At 39.3% G+C, this 19159-nt stretch overlaps 1 protein-coding gene across 3 annotated transcripts in view; it reads left to right on the plus strand.

Moving 5' to 3' along the window:
* Positions 1 to 19159, plus strand: part of PARP8 (poly(ADP-ribose) polymerase family member 8) — a 200278-nt gene that overhangs the window by 127311 nt on the left and 53808 nt on the right. For all 3 annotated transcript variants that reach the window (XM_081521336.1, XM_081521337.1, XM_081521335.1), the window contains exons 11-12: positions 13642 to 13708; positions 18272 to 18397. In XM_081521336.1, the coding sequence (XP_081377462.1) occupies positions 13642 to 13708; positions 18272 to 18397 (193 nt within the window). The remainder of the gene's footprint in view (positions 1 to 13641; positions 13709 to 18271; positions 18398 to 19159) is intronic.

Genomic DNA, 19159 nt, shown 5'->3' on the forward strand with positions numbered 1-19159 from the left:
TAAACAATCTGCCTGCAATGCAGGACACCCCGGTTTGATTCCTGGGTTGGGAAGATCCCCTGGAGAAGGGAAAGGCTGCCCACTCCAGTATTGTCTGGTATCTCTTGTGGCTCAGTCGGTAAAGAGTCTGCCTGGAGTACGAGAGACCCAGGTTTGATCCTTGGATCGGGAAGATCCCCTGGAGAAGGAAATGGCAACCAACTCCAGTATTATTGCCTGGAAAATCTCATGGATGGAGGAGCCTAGCAAGCTACAGTCCATGGGATCTCAGAGTCAGACACAACTGAGAGACTTCACTTTATGTACTTCTCTCTCTCTCTCACACACACACACACACACACACACCCCACTATCTACTCATATTGTTGCAATTATCTACTGCTGCAGAATAAACCAGTCCAAAATGAACTGACTTAAACTTAAAACAACTTCTCTCTCACCATTCTTTGGGTCTCCACTGGGCAGCTCCTGCCTGGAGTCTCCTGTGCCTCTGTAGTCAGATGGTGGTGGAGTTTATGTTTTTAAAGGCTCCATTAGGTTGGAGGCTCAAAATGGTTGGACTTTAGATGACTAGCAATTGATGCAGGTATCATTTCAGGACTATGCATGGCTCAGCTGGGACTATTAACTAAAGTGTCTCCTTACACCTGGCTGCTTTGTGTGGTTTAGCTTCTTGTAGCATGGTGACTGGAATCCAGAAGCAAGTGTTCCAAGAAAGGGGCTGTGGTAAAAGGTTCTCGGAGTCTCCCACTGTATTCTATTCATCAAAATAGTCAAAGAACCCACCCAGAATCAAGGGATAGGGGCATAGATGGTGTGTCTTGGAATTGTAGCCATTGTTAATCTTCTGGGCACACATTACTGTGGTCTCTGCATGTTTTGCTTTAGGTGTATCAAAGAGCTTACATCTGTTGTTAGTTTTCACATAAGAAAACTATCTGCCCTTTCAGGTTTATGAAATATAATAGGAAAGTCTCCATTTTGAAAATATTTCTGTTGTCATCACTTTTTAATTATTGTATGTGTAGTCTACCTAAATAATCAACATTCAGCAACATATAGTAACTGATGTGACCGAATGCTAGGCAAAGACAAATAGAGATGACATATTTTTATTTTGATTATATGTACAGAAATAAATATATTTATATTTATAAATGCAAAAATATATATATAGAGAAATGCAATAAAGAAGGAAAATGATTCCTTATAATGCCTCTATACTGAGGAACCAATAAATCAGGTGATGTTTCTGTTTTCTGTGCACATATGGTTTATTTTCATAAAGTTGATATTGAATTGTATTAATAGCTGTGCAACTTAATGTTATGAGCCTTTCCTCCAGTTGTTAAATATCCTAAAGCAGAATGATGTGTAATATCTGCATAATAATTTAGCCTATAGATATATGTGTTTTTGCTGTTTCCCCACTTATTGTGGGGAAATTTTTCTTTCTTTAGTGATTTGAAATATACTTATTCTGTTGTATTCTGATGGTGATTAAAAGAAAAAGAAGCCCTCATGTCTGAACTATGTTTTTTTAATTAACAGGGTTAGGAACAAATTTGGGTCATTTCATCTCTACTTACTCAGTTCCATCTGTGCGAGATGACAATGTGGCATACTTTTATGTAACCTTTACCACTGTTTCATGTGTTTATATAATCTTGAATTTTGGGCAGAGGTTTTCCATGCAAAGATTCATCATATTTGCATGGTTTTATAAATATTTCAGCAATTATGTTTTAATTCATGTTCAGATGATTTGTTGTTCAGTACCATTTATTCAGTTTCACAACTCATTCATAATTTAATTCTTACTTTTTCATCTCTGTTAATTGATTTACTTATTTAATAGTTTGTAAGCTAAAGAAACGTGAGGGTTATGCTTCATTTTTCATACTGGAGAATGATTCTTTTTTTTGTGAACAAGACAAATTTAACCAGGTGTAAATTTATGAGCTCATAACAGTTCCCCCCAAAAGGCAAAAGTGCTTTAAAAACTTCTGCTAGTTTGTGTGTTCATTTCGGTTTAGTCGCTCAGTTGTGTCCAACTCTTTGGGACCCCATGGGCTGCAGCATGCCAGCCCTCCCTGTCCATCACCAACTCCCAGAGCTTACTCAAACTCATGTCCACTGAGTCAGTGATGCCATCCAACCATCTCACCCTTGTCGTCCCCTTCTCCTCCCACCTTCAATCTTTCCCAGCATCAGGGTCTTTTGAAATGAGTCAGTTCTTCACATCAAGTGGCCAAAGTATTGGAGTTTCAGCTTCACCATCAGTCCTTCCAGTGAATATTCAGGTCTGATTTCCTTTAGGATTGACTGGTTTGATCTCCTTGCAGTCCAAGGGACTCTAAAGAGTCTTCTCCAACACTGCAGTTCAAAAGCATCAATTCTTCGGAGCTCAGCTTTTGTTATAGTCCATCTCTCACATCCATACGTGACTACTGGAAAAACCACAGCTTTGACCAGACGGACCTTTGTGGGCAAAGTAATGTCTCTGTTTTTTAATATGCTGTCTAGGTTGGTCATAGCTTTTCTTCCAAGGAGCAAGCATCTTTTAATTTCATGGCTGCAGTCACCAAAATTTGTGTGTGAAGTATTTTAATTTTGTTCATTTGGGAGAAATCTGTCTTGATTGAGTTTGTGTTTTGTTGCGTGTACTCACTGAGCTTTTCCCCCTCATTTTCCTTGATATTGTTGTTGTTATTTAGTTATCAAGTCATGTCCAACTCTTTTGCAAAGCTAAGGACTGTAGCCTGTCAGGCTCCTCTGTCCATGGGATTTCCCAGGCAAAAATACTGAAATTGCCATTTCTTTCTCCAGGAGATCTTTCCAACCCTGGGGTCGCATCCCATATTGGCAGGGAGATTCTTTACCACTGAGCCAGCCACATGGGAAGCCCCTTCCTTGTTGTTACCATTTATATATTTATCTTTGAATGTTATGCTCAGATCTTATTCCTCCTCAAGGATGTTTTATGCAATCATTTTTTTGTTCCTTCTTTATCTGTTCTCCACAGTATATGCAGATTGGATCTAATTCCTATATCCTCCATGCTTTTTATCATTTGTCTTAGTCTTTTGCCCATCACCTCTGATTTTATAAGTTATTTTTCCATTAATCTTCTACTACATTAAGCAGATTTTTTCATAATTTAGTCTTTGATTTAATGTTCCCCTTCTGTTTTTAATTTGACTGCAGTCTCTACTGATATCATATTTATGTAGCAATTGCTTTCCTTTTATTTATGCATTGTTTGGAATTTTGTTGTGAACAAAATCAACAGTCGCCCAAGACACATAATTTTGTTCCTGTAGATGTGAATTTTGTTTCCCTCAGAATTCAGGCAGTGTTAAAATGCACTTCTTTCAAAAATTAGTGTGGTTTGTGTATAATTTCTTCCATTAAGAAGAGTAAAGACTCTTTGTAATGAAAACAGAAAATAGAGAGACATCGTGGAGGAAAAAAACAGTAAAGAGGGTTCCACATTTACTTGATTCTATAGTTAGAAGAACAAGAACCTCAGATATGCAGATGACACCACCCTTATGGCAAAAGTGAAGAAGAACTAAAGAGCCTCGTGATGAAAGTGAAAGAGGAGAGTGAAAAAGTCCTCTTAAAACTCAACATTCAAAAAACTTGATATCATGGCACCTGGTCCCATCACTTCATGGCAAATAGATGGGGAAACAGTGGAAACAGTCAGAGACTTTATTTTGTTTATTTCCAAAAACACTGCAAATGATGACTGCAGCCATGAAATTAAAAAAGATGCTTGGTCCTTCAAAGAAAAGCTATGGCCAACCTAGACAACATATTAAAAAGCAGAGACATTACCTTGCTGACAAGGTCCATCTAGTCAAACTTGAAGCTCCAGCGAACTTGAAGCCTTCCTTTATGACTTCTCACAGCCTGGTGGCCTCACCCGGCCCCGCAACTACTATCAAAACATCTTCAGGACCATCGTCCTGAAGCCCCAGGAGCTGGCCACACCCGCACTGCTGCTATGGGGGGAGAAGGACCCCTATTGAGCAAGGGCTGGTAGAGGCCATCAGCAGCCGTTTTGTGCCAGGCTGGCTCGAAGCCCACATCCTGCCAGGCATGGGGCGCTGGATCCCCCAGACCAACCCTGTGGAAATGCACCAGTATATGTGGGCCTTCTTACAAGACCTGCTGGACTGATGGCCCTAGCTCACTGGCTTGCATGCACCCGGGAGTTCTCACACTGGCTTGCATGCTCCCAGGTTGTATATATATGGATGGACTCTTGATGCACACAGATGGAATTCCTAGACTGCACACAAGTGCTTCTGTGGATACCCTTAGGTACACCATCCTCATATGCTCACATACAGGCAGGCATGTATGCACGTGTGAGCAAGCACTTTGACCCCTGGGAACCAGGTATGCTTCTCTGTGGAGCTAGATACTGAGTGTCCTACTTCTCCACTCCGTGAGGCCCCGCCCATCTTGCCAAAGTCAAAGCCCAGAGCTGCGTTGACCATAAACTGTGTCCTTTCTGTCACTGACTTCCACCACCAGTCTGGAGTCCTCAGCTAAATGCTGCTTTGTCCGATACAGTACTTGCAGGCACGTCTGGCTACTTCCATTTAAATTCAACTTAATTAACATTAAATACGATGAAAAATTCGGTTCCTCACTCACACTAGCCATATTTCAAGGACTCAGTTGAATCAACATAGAACATTCTAATGGACAGCGCTGATGAGGGTGTTCCTAGCTTAAAAGCAGGGGGTCTCCCTGCCTGGCTCCTGACACCTCACTGAGGGAGGACCCTCACAGGCAGGCAGGTGGAGGTCCGGACTCCTCTCCAACCAGGCCCTGGGTAAACTCCCACGATCTCCCTCCCGGTCACGACTCCTGGCCTTGTGAGATCAAATTCTCCCGCCCCAGCCTGGGAAAGATCCCTGGGATCTCTGTCTCAGATCTGTGGGAAAACAGCTCTTGGCTCTGTTAGGATAAGTGAGATTCTGGACTCAGCACAAGAAGGGACCAGCTCCCTGAATAGCCATCTGGGGTGTCAGGCCTGCCTTCCCAGTTCCTGGACTCTTCTGCTCCAAATTACCCGGAGTTTCTGCTGATTCTTCCCGGGGACTCCTGGCTCCAACCTCCGAGCGAAGGTCATACGCGTCAAAGGTGAACTATCCAGCCTCAGGCTGGTCACAGCATTAACTTGTATCTCCCCAGCCTTGTCCTGGCCTCTGGGAACACAGTCATGACTGGCAGCAGTGTGATGAATCAGTCTGAGGGTCTCAGAAATATTAATACCTTTCTCTTATCTCCGGGGGCTTCTCTGGTGGCTCAGATGGTAAAGAATCTGCCTGCAATGCAGGAGACGCGGATTTGATCCCTGGTTGGGAAAGATCCCCTGAAGAAGGGCATGACAACCGACTCCAGTGTTTTTGCCTGGAGAATCCCCTGGACAGAGAGTCTGGTGGGTTACAGTCCATGGGGTCACAAAGAGTTGGACGTGACTGAGTGACTAACACTTCTTACTTTTTCACTTTTATCTCCAGGATGGGCCTGCCTAGCCAAAGCCAGCCAAAGCCTGCCTGCTAGTTACCCCACTCTGTCCTCCTTTGTCCCCTGCATAAAAATCCTTTCACTGATAAAAAAAAAAAATGTTTTTTCTCAAGTAGTCATGTATGGATGTGAGAGTTGGACTATAAAGAAAGTTTAGTGCTGAAGAATTGATGCTTTTAAACTTTGGTGTTGGAGAAGACTTTTGAGAGTCCCTTGGACTGCAAGGAGATCAAACCAGTCCATCCTAAAGGAAATCAGTCCTGAATATTCATTGGAAGGACTGATTGTGAAGCTGAAACTCCAATACTTTGGCCACCTGATGCGAAGAACTGACTCATTGGCAAAGACCCTGATGCTGGGAAAGATTGAAGGCAAGAAGAGAAAGGAACAACAAAGGATGAGATGGTTGGATGGCATCACCAACTCAATGGACATGAGTTTGGGTAGACTCTGGCAGTTGGTGATGAACAGGGAAGCCTGGTGTGCTGCAGTCCATGGGGTCGCAAACAGCCAGACATGACTGAGTGACTGAACTGAACTGACAAGTGAACAAGAATCCCTTAGAAGAAATAGAATAGCCCTCATAGTCAATAGAAGAGTCTGAAATAAAGTACTTGTGTGCAACCTCAAAAACGACAGAATGATCTCTGTTCGTTTTCAAGCAAACCATTCAACAGCACAGTAATCCAAGTCTGGGCCCCAACCACTGATGCCAAGAAGCTACAGCTGACTGGTTCCATGAAGACCTAAAAGGCTTTCTAGAACTGACATCAAAAAAGATGTCCTTTTCACTATAGGAGTTTGGATTGCAAAATTAGGAAGTCAGGAGATACTTGGAGTAACAGACAAGATTGGCCTTGGAGTACAAAATGAAGCAGGACAAAGGCTAACAGAGTTTTGCCAAGAGAATGCACTGGTCATAGTAAGCACCCTCTTCCAACAACAAAAGAGATGACTCTACACACAGGTATCACCGGATGGCCAATAACTGAAATCAGATTGATTATATTCTTTGCAGCCTGAGTTGGTGAAGCTCTATGCAGTCAGCAAAAACAAGACCAGGAGCTGACTGTGGCTCAGATCATGAGCTCCTTATTGCAAAATTCAGATGGAAATTGAAGAAAGTAGGGAAAACCACTAGGTCATTCAGGTATAACCTAAGTCAAATCCCTTATGATTATACAGTGGAAGTGACAAATGGATTTGAGGGATTAGATCTGGCAAAGTGCCTCAAGAACTATGGACAGAGGATTCATAACATTGTACAGGAGACAGTAACCAAAACCATCCCAAAGATAAAGAAATGCAAAAAGGCAAAGTAGTTGTCCGAGGAGGCCTTACAAATAGCTGAGGAAAGAACAGAAGTGAAAAACAAGGGAAGAGAAGTTAAGATATACCCAACTGAATGCAGGATTCCAGGGAATAGCAGGGAGAGATAAGAAGGCCTTCTTAAATGAACAATGCAAAGAAGTAGAGGAAAACAATAAAATGGGAAAGACTAGAGATCTCTTCAAGAAAATTGGAGATATCTAGAGAACATCTCATGCAAGGATGGGCGTGATAAAGGACAGAAAAGGGATGGACCTGACAGAATCAGAAGAGATTCAGAAGGGTCACAAGAATACACACAAGAACTATACAAAAAAGATGTTAATGACCAGGATAACCATGATGGTGTGATCAGTCACTTAGAGCCAGACATCCTGGAGTGTGAAGTCAAGTGGTCCTGAGGAAGCATTGCTACCAACAAAGCCAGTGGAGGTGATAAAATTCCAGCTGAGCTATTTCAAATCCTAAAAGATGATGCTGTTAAGATGCTGCACTCAGTATGTCAACAAATTTGGAAGACTCAGCAGTGGCCACAGAACTAGGAAAGGTTTTCATTCCAATCCCAAAGAAAGATAATGCCAAAGAATGTTCAAACTACCATACAGTTGCGCTCATTTCACGTGCTAGTAAGTTTATGCTCAAAATCCTTCAAGCTAGGCTCCAGCAGTACATGAACAAAGAACTTCCAGATGTACAAGCTGTGTTTAGAAAAGGCAGAGGAGCCAGAGAGCCAATTGGCAACATTCGCTGTATCATGGAGAAAGCAAGGAAATTCCCCCAAAAGCATCTACTTCTGCTTCACTGACTAAATACCTTGAGTGTATGGATCACAACAAACTGTGGGAAATTCTTAAAGAGATGGGAATACCAGACCACCTTACCTGTCTCCTGGAAAATCTGTATGCAGGTCAAGAAGCAACAGTTAGAACCAGACATGGAACAACAGACTGGTTCAGAATTGGGAAAGAAGGACAAAACTGTATATTGTCATCTTGCTTTTTAATTTATATCCAGAATACATCATGAAAAATGCTGGGCTAGATGAAGCACAGACTGGAATCAAGATTTCTGGGAGTAATAACAACCTCAGATATAGTCAATCCTAAAGGAAATCAACCCTGAATATTCATTGGAAGGACTGATGCTGAACCTGAAGGTCCAATATTTTGGCCACTTGATGCGAAGAGCCCACTCATTGAAAAAGACCCTGATGCTGGGAAAGATTGAAGGTAAAAGGAGAAGAGGGTGGCACAGAATGAGATTGTTCAGTGGCATCACCGACTCAGCGGAAATGAATTTGAGCAGACTTCTGGAGATACTGAAGAACAAGGAAGCCTGGCTTGCTGCAGTCCGTGGAGTCACAGAGAGTTGAATATTACTTAGTGACTGAACAACAACAAGATTAGTTCCATCTGTTCCATCTGTAGCAAAATTTGCTTAAAAGTTTCATATGAGGATGGCATTATTCCAAGTTTCGGGTCCTTTTGCTGGGTTTCTCCTATTTCTTTAAAATGCACCAATTATGATAAGGCTTGTTCAGGATGATTGACTCACTTTGTCAGCTTAACTAGTAAATTTCCCCAAAGACTATGTTTTTTCTTCAGAGAAATTTAAGGAAGAATATGATTTAAAATTAGGAATAATATGAAATATATGGCCAACCTAGAGACAAGGATACTAAAAAGAAACATATAATTTATTATTCTAGAAAAAATAATGAGAGTTTATCCTAGTTTATGATTTGGATCATTGCAAACAAATAAATAGATGAGAAAGTATTTCTTGAAGATTGTTTTGCAATGTCTTTGACAATATCAACATTTATAGTAAAATGAACTTGCAAAAAATGTATGACTTGCAAAAATCCAAGTTTTAGGCTGACCTAGTTAAGAGCTCTTTTTGAAGAGCATTTGTTCCTCAGTTTGGAGAATGTGTGAGTAATACTTATCTGAACTAAAACATGCAGCCAGGGCTAATCTGACAGTATATCTATGAGTGAACAGAAATGATAAGAATTGAAGAAATATACCTCCTTATCCACTTTGAAGTTAAAGATTATTTTCATTGTACATTGGGAAATATACTTTAAATAAAAAGACAAGATTGTTATGATTTTTATGGTACTATACATTTTTTCCAAAATTGCTGGTATGTAAGTCTAGTTTGTGATCTCAAGGACATGGCTGCTTTTTGTTTAAAGTGACACACAAGTAACATTATTAAAAATGTTTTCTTGTGCAAATCATCTCATTATTGATACCACTACATTTATATGATCAGAGTTGGAATAATTTCCACATATCTTGAGCGACCCTCACTTATTGCTTTCCCAACCTAAATTATGAGAGACGAGGAAAAACTGAATAACCTTCCCTTTAAAAAAAAATATATTTTAGTAGTTTATCTTTCTCATTCTGTTGTCCCCCCAAAATGTACCTTGTGGGGAATTTGGTTGAGGTAAACTTTTAATTTAGGAAGAATAAGTATTTCTATGATATTTATTACTTTTCCTGTAAAGGGTCGTTTACTTGTAGATTCTACTTTTATATTTATTCATTTGTAGATTCTACTCTTATTAGTCTACTTAAAAGACTACTTTTAGCTAAATTTATGCCTGAATATTTGTTTATTCCTGGAGGAGGAAATGACACCCACTCCAATATTCTTGCCGGAAAATTCCATGAGCAGAGGAGCCTGACGAGCTACAGTCCATGGGGTCGCAAAGTTGGACACGGCTGAGCACACAGACACACATTTGTTTACTTGCTTAATGGGTCTTTTATATTCCATTTTATTTTCTAGCCGATTATTTTGGCTAGCAAATATCTATTACTTTTAGAAACATTAAAAAAATTAATCTAAAGCTTTTTCAGGTTTACAGAAAAACTGCAGAGTTAGTATAGAGTCCCCATACATGTATATCCAATTTAACTGATTACTAACATCTTATTTGAATACATTAAATACATTTCAGTAGCTAATTGCATTAATTTTAATAGTATATGAATTTTGTCACTTGAATTTTGGAACATTTTTGGAAGTAACATCTTGTTAGCTCTTTCAGTATATTCCAAAATTTGGGGTCATTCAGCTTTTATACTACTAATTGAGTCAATGTTTGTGACATTTAGTTTCTACTAATTCGTAGTATGAATAAGTTTTGGTCTTTGTATTATTAATTTGTAGGAATACTTTATATATTTTGGATAAATAGTTGTATGTATTATATCTCTTCTCTCTTTCTCCCTTTGTCTTATACAATTATCTTCAGTGAAGATTTCGGTTCTTCTAGTGCATTTTGAATTTTTTTCTGAATTTTTAAAAGCCAGGCCCCTTTCATTTTTCTGCCTCCATCTTCCTAGTTTCTTTTTCCATCTGCCTGAGAAGAGATTGTGTCTTCTTAAATCTTCTTAAAGAAAACACACTCTGTTCTAATTTTATCATCTTTTTCTTTAAAGAATAATTCCCCTGAGTTTTCAAGTTAAGATTTTTTAAATTCACTTTTCTATAGCCCTGGGTTTGGGACACATGCAATTGTTAAGTATTCTCTATGTTAAGGATTAGAATGTTTGCTGGAAAGAAACTGATGGGTGATTAACACCAGTTTTCTTTGATCAGTGGAGTGTTTGTATCCCAGACTAATGGCTAAGACAGGGAGTGAGGCAGTTGGGGATACCAGCCTGCTTTGCTGTGTGGAGCCTGTGTGGTCTGAGAATGTATAATAATTAGTCTTAGTTCTAATGATCTGTTAATTGCAACAGTTTGTAAGAATGGTACTACCCATGCTCTTGTACAAGGTCATCTTTTTATTTGCATACTAGCTTCCATCCTCTTTCATCTAATTAACGCACCCTTCTCTCTCTTTCTTCTAAAAGATTCCCATTAGTAAAAAAAGAAAGATCCTCTCATCTTTAAAACAAACGCCTTTAGACCTCAAATCACTCTTCATTTAGTCCCTAGCATTCTGCTTCCCGTGGCTGTTGAATTTCTTCATTAGACTTGTCTCTCTTAACTTACTTCGTTTTCTTTCTCCTCCTTTTTCTCCTTGAATATGCTGTAGATATGTTTTGGATGCATCATTTCACAACCAGGGCTCTTGTCAGCATCACCAGTGACTTGAATATTGCTTAATGACCCGATGACCAATTTGGAGTCTTCATCTTAATTAACTTAGCAGTATATTATAACAGTTGTTTATCCCCTCCTTGGAAAACTTTTGTGAACATATGTCCATATCAGCAGCATTCTGGAATCTTCCATCCTCCTAGCTATTCCTTTTCAGCGTTCTCTGCAGAGCCCCTAGATACTGGATGGCTCAGGCTGAATCCTTAACGTCTGTCCTCCATCTACACTCACTCATAGTTTCTCATCCATCCTCATACCCCTTTAAATACATATATATTCTGACTCGTCCAAGTGTATGTCTTTAGCGCATTTCTCTCATCCAAGTGTGTAAGTACTGGATTTCTCTAGTAGCCTACTTAAACTTTTCCACTCGAGTGACAAACAAACATTTCAAATTTACAGTAAGAGTGAGTGCTCAGTTGTGTCCGACTCTTTGCTGCCCTGTGGACTATAGCCTGCCAACCTCCTCTGTCCATGGGATTCTCCAGGCAAGAATACTGGAGTTGGGTTGCCATTTCCTCGTCCAGGGGATCTTCCCCACCCAAATTTACAATATCCAGAGTGAAAGTGCTGATCTTCCCCACTGTTCCAATCTGATTCTCCTGCAGTCTTTCACCGAGAAATTTGTAAGTTTTATACTTCTGGCTGCTCAAGCAAAAATCTTCTGATTCATCCTTGAGTCCTTTCTTTTTCTGATACTTTGAATTCAGTCCATCAGCAAAACCTGTCAGATTTCCCGGAGAGTGTGAATCCAGAATGTTCAACACCTTCACTAACCCAAGCTACCATACTCTTCCCTTAAGTACTATAAGTTCTAGACTGAATTTTCTGTTTCTACCTTTGGTCTTTACAGAAGATCCTGTAAAGCAGGAGCTGCCTGTGCTCCTTCTCTCATCTCATCTCCTCACGAGGTACCTTGTTCACTCCTCTCTGACTCCCCTTGGTGGTCCTAGAACAGAGAAGTGCATTTCTTCTTAGGGGCACCGCTCTGTGTTTCCTCTGGCCAGGACAGTTTTCTTTCTGCCATATTATCTAATGTTGAAGTCTTTTTATGCCCACCTAACCTTTAGCCCCCTCCCCCCTTTTCCTTCTTTATTTTTATCCAGAGCCTTTATCACTAGGTGACATTTTATCTCTTTTCTTATCTGTTTTCTGTCTGTCTCCCCCCTGTTTACTAAGGCTTATGAGGGCAGGGGTATTTGTGTTTGTGTGTTTTGCAGCTGTATCTGTAGTGTCTGGCATAGAGGGAACATAATAAAAACCCTTTAAACCAGTGAATAATGAATGGTGAGTGACTCTTTTGGTGATTATTAATTTCATAAGCAGCATAGTTATTAATTTACAGAAATGCACATATCTGATAAAAACATTAAGCACACAAGATGGTGTACAGTGAAAAGTGAATCTCCCTATGCTTTACTATCATTCTCCGTTGTTTTATTCTTAAACAAAGATCTATATGTATACAAACATATCTGTCTTACACCTAAAGAATAGCGTGCAAACTGTAATACACATTGCTATTTATACTTAATATAGATTTTTGGAAATCATCATTATTATATATAGTACATTTGTATATACATATATTTATACATTAGTATATAATATGGAAGGAAAGCTGTGACAAACCTCACAGTGTATTAAAAAGCAAGGACATCATTTTGTCCACAAAGGTCTGTATAGTCAAAGCTATGGGTTTTCCAGTACTCATGTACAGATGTGAGAGTTGGTTCATAAAGAAGGTTGAGCACTGAAGAATTGATGCTTTCGAAGTGTAGTGCTGGAATAGACTCTTGAGAGTCCCTTGGACTGCAAGGAGATCAAACCAGTCAATCCTAAAGGAAATCAAACCTGAATATTCATTGGAAGGACTGATGCTAAAGCTGAAGCTCCAATACTTGGGCCACCGGATGCAAAGAGCTGAGCCATTGCAAAAGACCCTGATGATGGGAACGACTGAAAGCAAAAGGAGACAGAAGACAAAAGAGCGGCAGAGGATGAGATGGCTAGATAGCATTACTGACCCAATGGACATGAATTTGAGCAAACTCTGAGAGCTAGTGGCAAGAAGAAGAAGAAGGCAATGGCACCCCACTCCAGTACTCTTGCCTGGAAAATCCCATGGATGGAGGAGCCTGGTAGGCTGCAGTCCGTGGGGTCTCGAAGAGTCAGACACGGCTGAGCGACTTCACTTTCACTTTTCACTTTCATGCATTGGAGAAGGAAATGGCAACCCACTCCAGTGTTCTTGCCTGGAGAATCCCAGGGACGGCGGAGCCTGGTGGGCTGCCGTCTATGGGGTCGCACAGAGTCAGACACGACTGAGGTGACTTAGCAGTAGCAGTGAGAGCTAGTGACAGACAGGGAAGCCTGGAGTGCTGCATTCCATTGGGTCGCAAAGACTTAGTGACTCAACAACAGCAACAGCAACCTAGAATGATCTCCAAAATCTCCATATAAAACATAAGTAACCACGTGTAGGATTATGTATAGACTATTTTAAAATGTGTATGTATGTGTATATACATATTACGTACACATAGTAATAATATATATTACTTTTCAGTCTTTTTCCTGGCTGATAGTTGAGTTTCAACTCAATATTTAGACTGGTTTTTTGTTTTTCCTTTGCAGTGCCCACTGTTGATGTCTTTCAGATTTCCACAAAAGAGAGATTTGGTCTGGGACACCAGCTGAAAAAGTAAGTTTTCCAATGAGTGAAAAGCAAATTTCTATTAAAGAGAACTGAGTCCTCATTTTGCTTGCCACCCCCACCCCATCTTTATTCAGCACAGCTTTTTGAAGTAAATGCCTCAGGAGAGAAATTCATCCTGATGCTGAGAGGCACATCAATAATTTAGCTGGCAGAGCTCACTTTTAGAACTGGGCCAGATTCCACCTGCCCCGCCCCCTACCCCCCACCCCCGCCCCCCCAGCCAGGATCCTTTCTCATCCCTACAACACCCTGCCTTCCACCTGAGAAGGTGGACATGTGAAAATCAGAAAATAAACTCTTAATGTTTAGAATTCCACATCTTTGAAATGAAATTCAATTTACAACATATGGTTAGCACTTTATATTATGTAGTGTTTTCTTTTTAAGGACTCTGAAGAGAAATTTTCTCAGTTTTCTGTACTGAATTAGGCATGTTTTTCCAGCTTAACTGGCTTTGTTTTTTCGATTGGGCTTTGTTTTTCAAGCCAATATCTTACAGGTCTTGGAGCGAAGCATGGAGCCTGCCTTCTGTGTTAAGCCATTCAAGTTAGGTACCACCTTACCTTGCCACATCTTCCCACCCCACTATGATTTTTTTTTTTTCTTCACCAATTTTCTCCTTCGTTTTAAAACTTATTTTTAATTTAATGACTTTACTTTTTTAGATTGGTTTTAGGTTCACAGCAAAATTGAGAGGAAGGTACTGAGATTGCCTCCTGCCCCCACACATACATAGCTTCCCTATTATCAACATCTCCTACCAAGTGGCACATTTATTACAACTGGTGAATCTATATTGACTACGATTATCACCCAAAGTCCAGAGTTCTACTTTATGTACTTTTGTAAGCCACTTAAGAAATATTTTGGGAGCGTGCAATTACATTGGCCCAAACAAGACAAGACACATAAAAGTACAGAAATGTAGAAATAGCTTCCTAGCCTTACTGGTATTTGAGTACATTATTTGGGCTCAGAAAAAGTAATGATGTGTGTAATCCCCAACCCTGAGAAATTAAGGAAATCTGTATTCTATATTCACTGTTTAATCACACTATAGCATATGTTTAGTCGCTGAGTCATGTCCAACTCTTGTGACTCCATGGACTAGAGCCTGCCAGGCTCCTCTGTCATGGGATTTCTGGAGTGGGTTGCCATTTCCCGCTCCAGGAGATCTTCCTGACCCAGGGATCAAACACAGGTCTCCTATATTGCAGGTGGTCTCCTTCATGGCAGGCAGATTCTTTACCAACTGATCCACCAGGAAATAGCATTTCAAAAAAGTTATTTACTTTTATGTATAGATTTTGGTTATATGGACAGTTTCGTATATGAACTGGAACTTTTTTTCCATGACTCTTGATCAGTTTTAGTCTAATTTAGTTTCTTTCCTTAATTTTAAATAACTGGGTTTGCCTGTGATCTTCTAGTCTAATATAATATATAATAAAATTCAAAATCTGATCTCATTCTCAGAATAAGTCATAAGAGGAAATTGAAATATAAAGAGGTTACTTTCCAGGAACATACAGCAAGTTAGGAAGGCAGATTTAGATTCTAGGCCTTTTGTTATTGCTCAGGAAATAAGAAACACTCGTTAAACTTTTTCTGTGATTCTTTATCTTTTGTGTTTCTGACAATAAGACAGAATGTGAACAACAGCAGTAGCTGCAGCAGTTGCTTATGCAGTGCTGCTTTTTTGTCAAGTACTTAGCATAGTGATGTGTATTACCACCCTTGATCTTCATAACAACCCTATCAAGCAGGTACTATTACTCTCCATGTTTCCTAAATGATAAAGCCCAGGCCCCAAGAGTTTAAGCAACTTGCTTAAGCTCACACACTGAGAAAGTGGTAGAGCCAGGATTTGATTCTACGTCAGTATTTTTGATTCACCCACTAATCTGTCCCTCATACAATCCTAGATACTCCTTTGCCTTAATAAGGCTTGGAATATATTTTCACCATTGAATAGATATTGGGGAAAACGTGAAGTCATTAAAAGAGCCTGAAGGAAAAAATACTGACTCCAAACAGATGTAATATTAGTGATCAGTCTTGAATAGGCTATCTATTAGTCAAAGGCTAAGCATATCACAGACTATGGAAATAATCTTAAAGTCTGTATGACTTTATGTTCAATTTGCATTAATCAAACTTAAGCTATTTTTAAAAGGAAAAGTATATTGTTAATCTCCAGCAGTGCCTTAAGTACATACAAATAAAGCATGGTATAAATTATTCATAAGTTGAGCTCAAATTTATAAACCAAAATTCAATTTATAACTGATGTGCAAATTGAAATAAAAACTCCATTTCAAATTAATACAGGAATTTAACTTGATGGATGATGTCATTTCGCTGCAGCTGTTTCACCACCACAGTTTAAACACAGTACTGGTTACAGTGGTGCACATTTCTTTTGAAATCAACATGTAGAAAATCATCACATTGCCCATGTATACTCCCTTTTCTCTATCTGAACTACCCTGGAATCTCTGTTTGAATAGCTGACTGTGACATCATCTGCTCTTCACTTGATGTGAATGTATAATTTACCTTGAGGTCTTTTTCCCTTCTTTTATCATCAACCAATGGCAATTGTAATAGTTCTTCTTAGTGCCAGCAAATTCAAACACCAGTATGAGCCCTGAAATCTCTATTTTAAGGGAGTGTCCGTTATACCAAATGTACTCATATGTATATTTAACTCCTCCCTTTCAACTCCAAGAATAGGTAGGGATTTGGGTGTCCAAGTTTAAGAATTACTAGTTTTAGATATTGAAGTCACACTTGAGAATGCTAATGTTATATGAAAGTGAGAACAATTTTAGCTCTTTGACTTGTGTTTTGTTCTGGTTAGTCTGTCGAGAATGAGAGAAGCACTTGTTAGGTTTCTTAGGGAATGGTACACAGGAATGGCAAGTTTTCATAGGAGGAAAAGAATCTGAATCTGCTCGGTACCAAGGGTGATGTCACTGGGGATTTCAGGTTAGGTACAGGGGAAAACAATGACCCTGATGTTCTGTTACATTTAAATTTTGCTAAAATCTTGGGGGAAAAATATCTTCAAAAATTAAGTGGGAAATAAAACCTTGGTTTCCTGTTCTGATCTCTGGGAGGGATTTACTGCAAATTTGAAATCATGCATCATTGACTGTGACTGCAGTTTTACCCCCTTCGTCCTCACTACCTCTACAACTAAACACACACCTCCCCCAAATAATTCCACATTTCCTCTGAATTCATCTAAGCTAGCTGACAAAGTTGGGGTAGTAAGTCTGAGTGATATAGTTTCTGGCAATCTGAGTTAATTTGGTAAATGAATGATCAGCCTAATATGAAGAGGCACATCTGCCCCTTTTGAATAACGTGTTAACATAGATTCATCCGTATCGGATTACATAGATATTACAGCTCTGCCACTTACTATCCAGGTAAACTTGGACAAATTTCATGTCCTTACCTTACCTACGAAATGTGTAGAAGGAGGAAAAAAGATTTGTAAATAAAGTTCTTCCTTTACACCCTGGCATATTGTCAGTGGTAGATACTGGTACCATTTTCCTGGTCCAAAAGCAATCTGTGTTAGAAATCACTGAAAACAGCAGGAAAAGCAGGCAGTGCTGAACTGACTTTGAAAAGAAAATGAAAATGTTTACTCTATTGCACACAATGTTTATTGTAAAATTTCTTCTCTCCTTCAGTATCAGCTAAGGGACCCTCCTTCTAGTACCACTGGAGAGATGGGATCCAGAGAAACTGTCACAGCCTGGGACTCATCTCAGAAAATAAGGCCATGTCTTAAATCTGCAGTTGACATTCTAGAATTTTTTACCGCAAAAACAGTGATGCCATGGTCTTGATTTAGAAAATATTGAGGTCAGAAGTTACCAAATTCCTGCCTTATGATAGAAACTGAAAATTCTTAGAGGCTCATCATTAAAAGAAAAAAAAAACAGCATATTTTCAAGTGAATGGGGCTGTGCTGAACATAAAATTTGCTGATCTGCTTATTCTCCATAGAGTTAGTTTTGCACAGCTTATTTTTTGCTTAGGATTTTGTAGTTTCATTTTGGTTTCCTTTTCAGAAAGAAAACTACAGAAACAAATCAAGTAAAAAGAAAAAGTTTAGCTGTATCTTAATCGTAATTACTAACAAAAATCCTTTTTAAACCTATGTGGCTGGCACCAACAAAATATTTCAGACTTTTCTTTTGCCACCAAAGCTAAAGTTGTTGATCTTAGAGGGTGTCCTTATAAATCTCTTTATATCCTTATTCCTTTACCTTTTATCAATTGTTTAATCAATTATATTTTTAATTATGTCACAGTAATTATTAATTGCAACACAGTAAAATCATTAGAAATTTTCTATAGGATGCTTTCCTACACATGAAATCATCTTCTATGGTTCAAAATTAAATTCTCTCTAATCACCATGCATTTATTTTCCTTTGATAAATGCATTCTTTCCACAGTCTGTACAGAAATCTGATAGTAAATTACCTTGGAACTGTGACATCACACTTACCTTTGGTTTGACAGAATCATGCAGACATTTGTTACACAGCAGTGGAAGCAGAGCAAAGAAAAATCCAATTGCCTGCACAATAAGAAGCTGTCAGAGAAGAAAGTCAAGTCTCCCCTGCATTTATTTTCAACCTTGCGCAGGTGGGTAATAGACATCTTTCCCTCGTCTTACTTAAACGCTGCACTTGTGATCTTCCATGGTTATTTAGTTCAGAGCATTCCTTCTACAGTCTTGGCATCTGTTTATTTTCTTTATGACTTTAAAGAACAAACCAAGTTACATCCATTCCATCAAAAAACGTAGCTACTCATTTCTGTGTTTTGAGTTTGTGTTTTTACATTGGTTAAATTTACTAAAATTACATTTCTTTTGGTTTCTAATTCCATAGAGTTTCCCTACCAAAATTAGTCCTTTGTATAGCAGGGGTCCTCAAATGGTCCATGGCCTCTTAGGAACCAGGCCACACAGCAGGAGGTAAGCTGCAGGCTAGTAAGTAAAGAAGCTTCATATGTATTTACAGTCACTCCCCATCACTAGCATTACCGCCTGAGCTCTGCTTCCTGTCACATCATTGGTGACATTAAGATTCTCAGAGGATTGAAAACCTTAACCCTAAAGTCAAGGTGGAATATCCTGAGATTGCCACAAAATAGAAATAAACTGCACAATAAATGTAACTCACTTGAACTGTCCTGAAACCACTACACTCCCGGGTCCACGAAAAAATTTTCTTCCACGAAAACATTCCTGATATGAAAAAGGTTAGGGACCACAGCTTTATAGGGCTCTAGAATAGGTAGGAGGGGAAAAACAAAAACTGGATAATCAATCCTTTTTTTTGCTTTCCAGGAAACATAGAATTCAGTCCCTGTGATCTTTCGGTACATACTTTCTGGTTTCAG

Source organism: Giraffa tippelskirchi, chromosome 8 (assembly GCF_054371585.1).
Source record: "Giraffa tippelskirchi isolate mGirTip1 chromosome 8, T2T-mGirTip1v1.2.pri, whole genome shotgun sequence".
NCBI classification, from domain to species: Eukaryota; Metazoa; Chordata; class Mammalia; order Artiodactyla; family Giraffidae; genus Giraffa; species Giraffa tippelskirchi.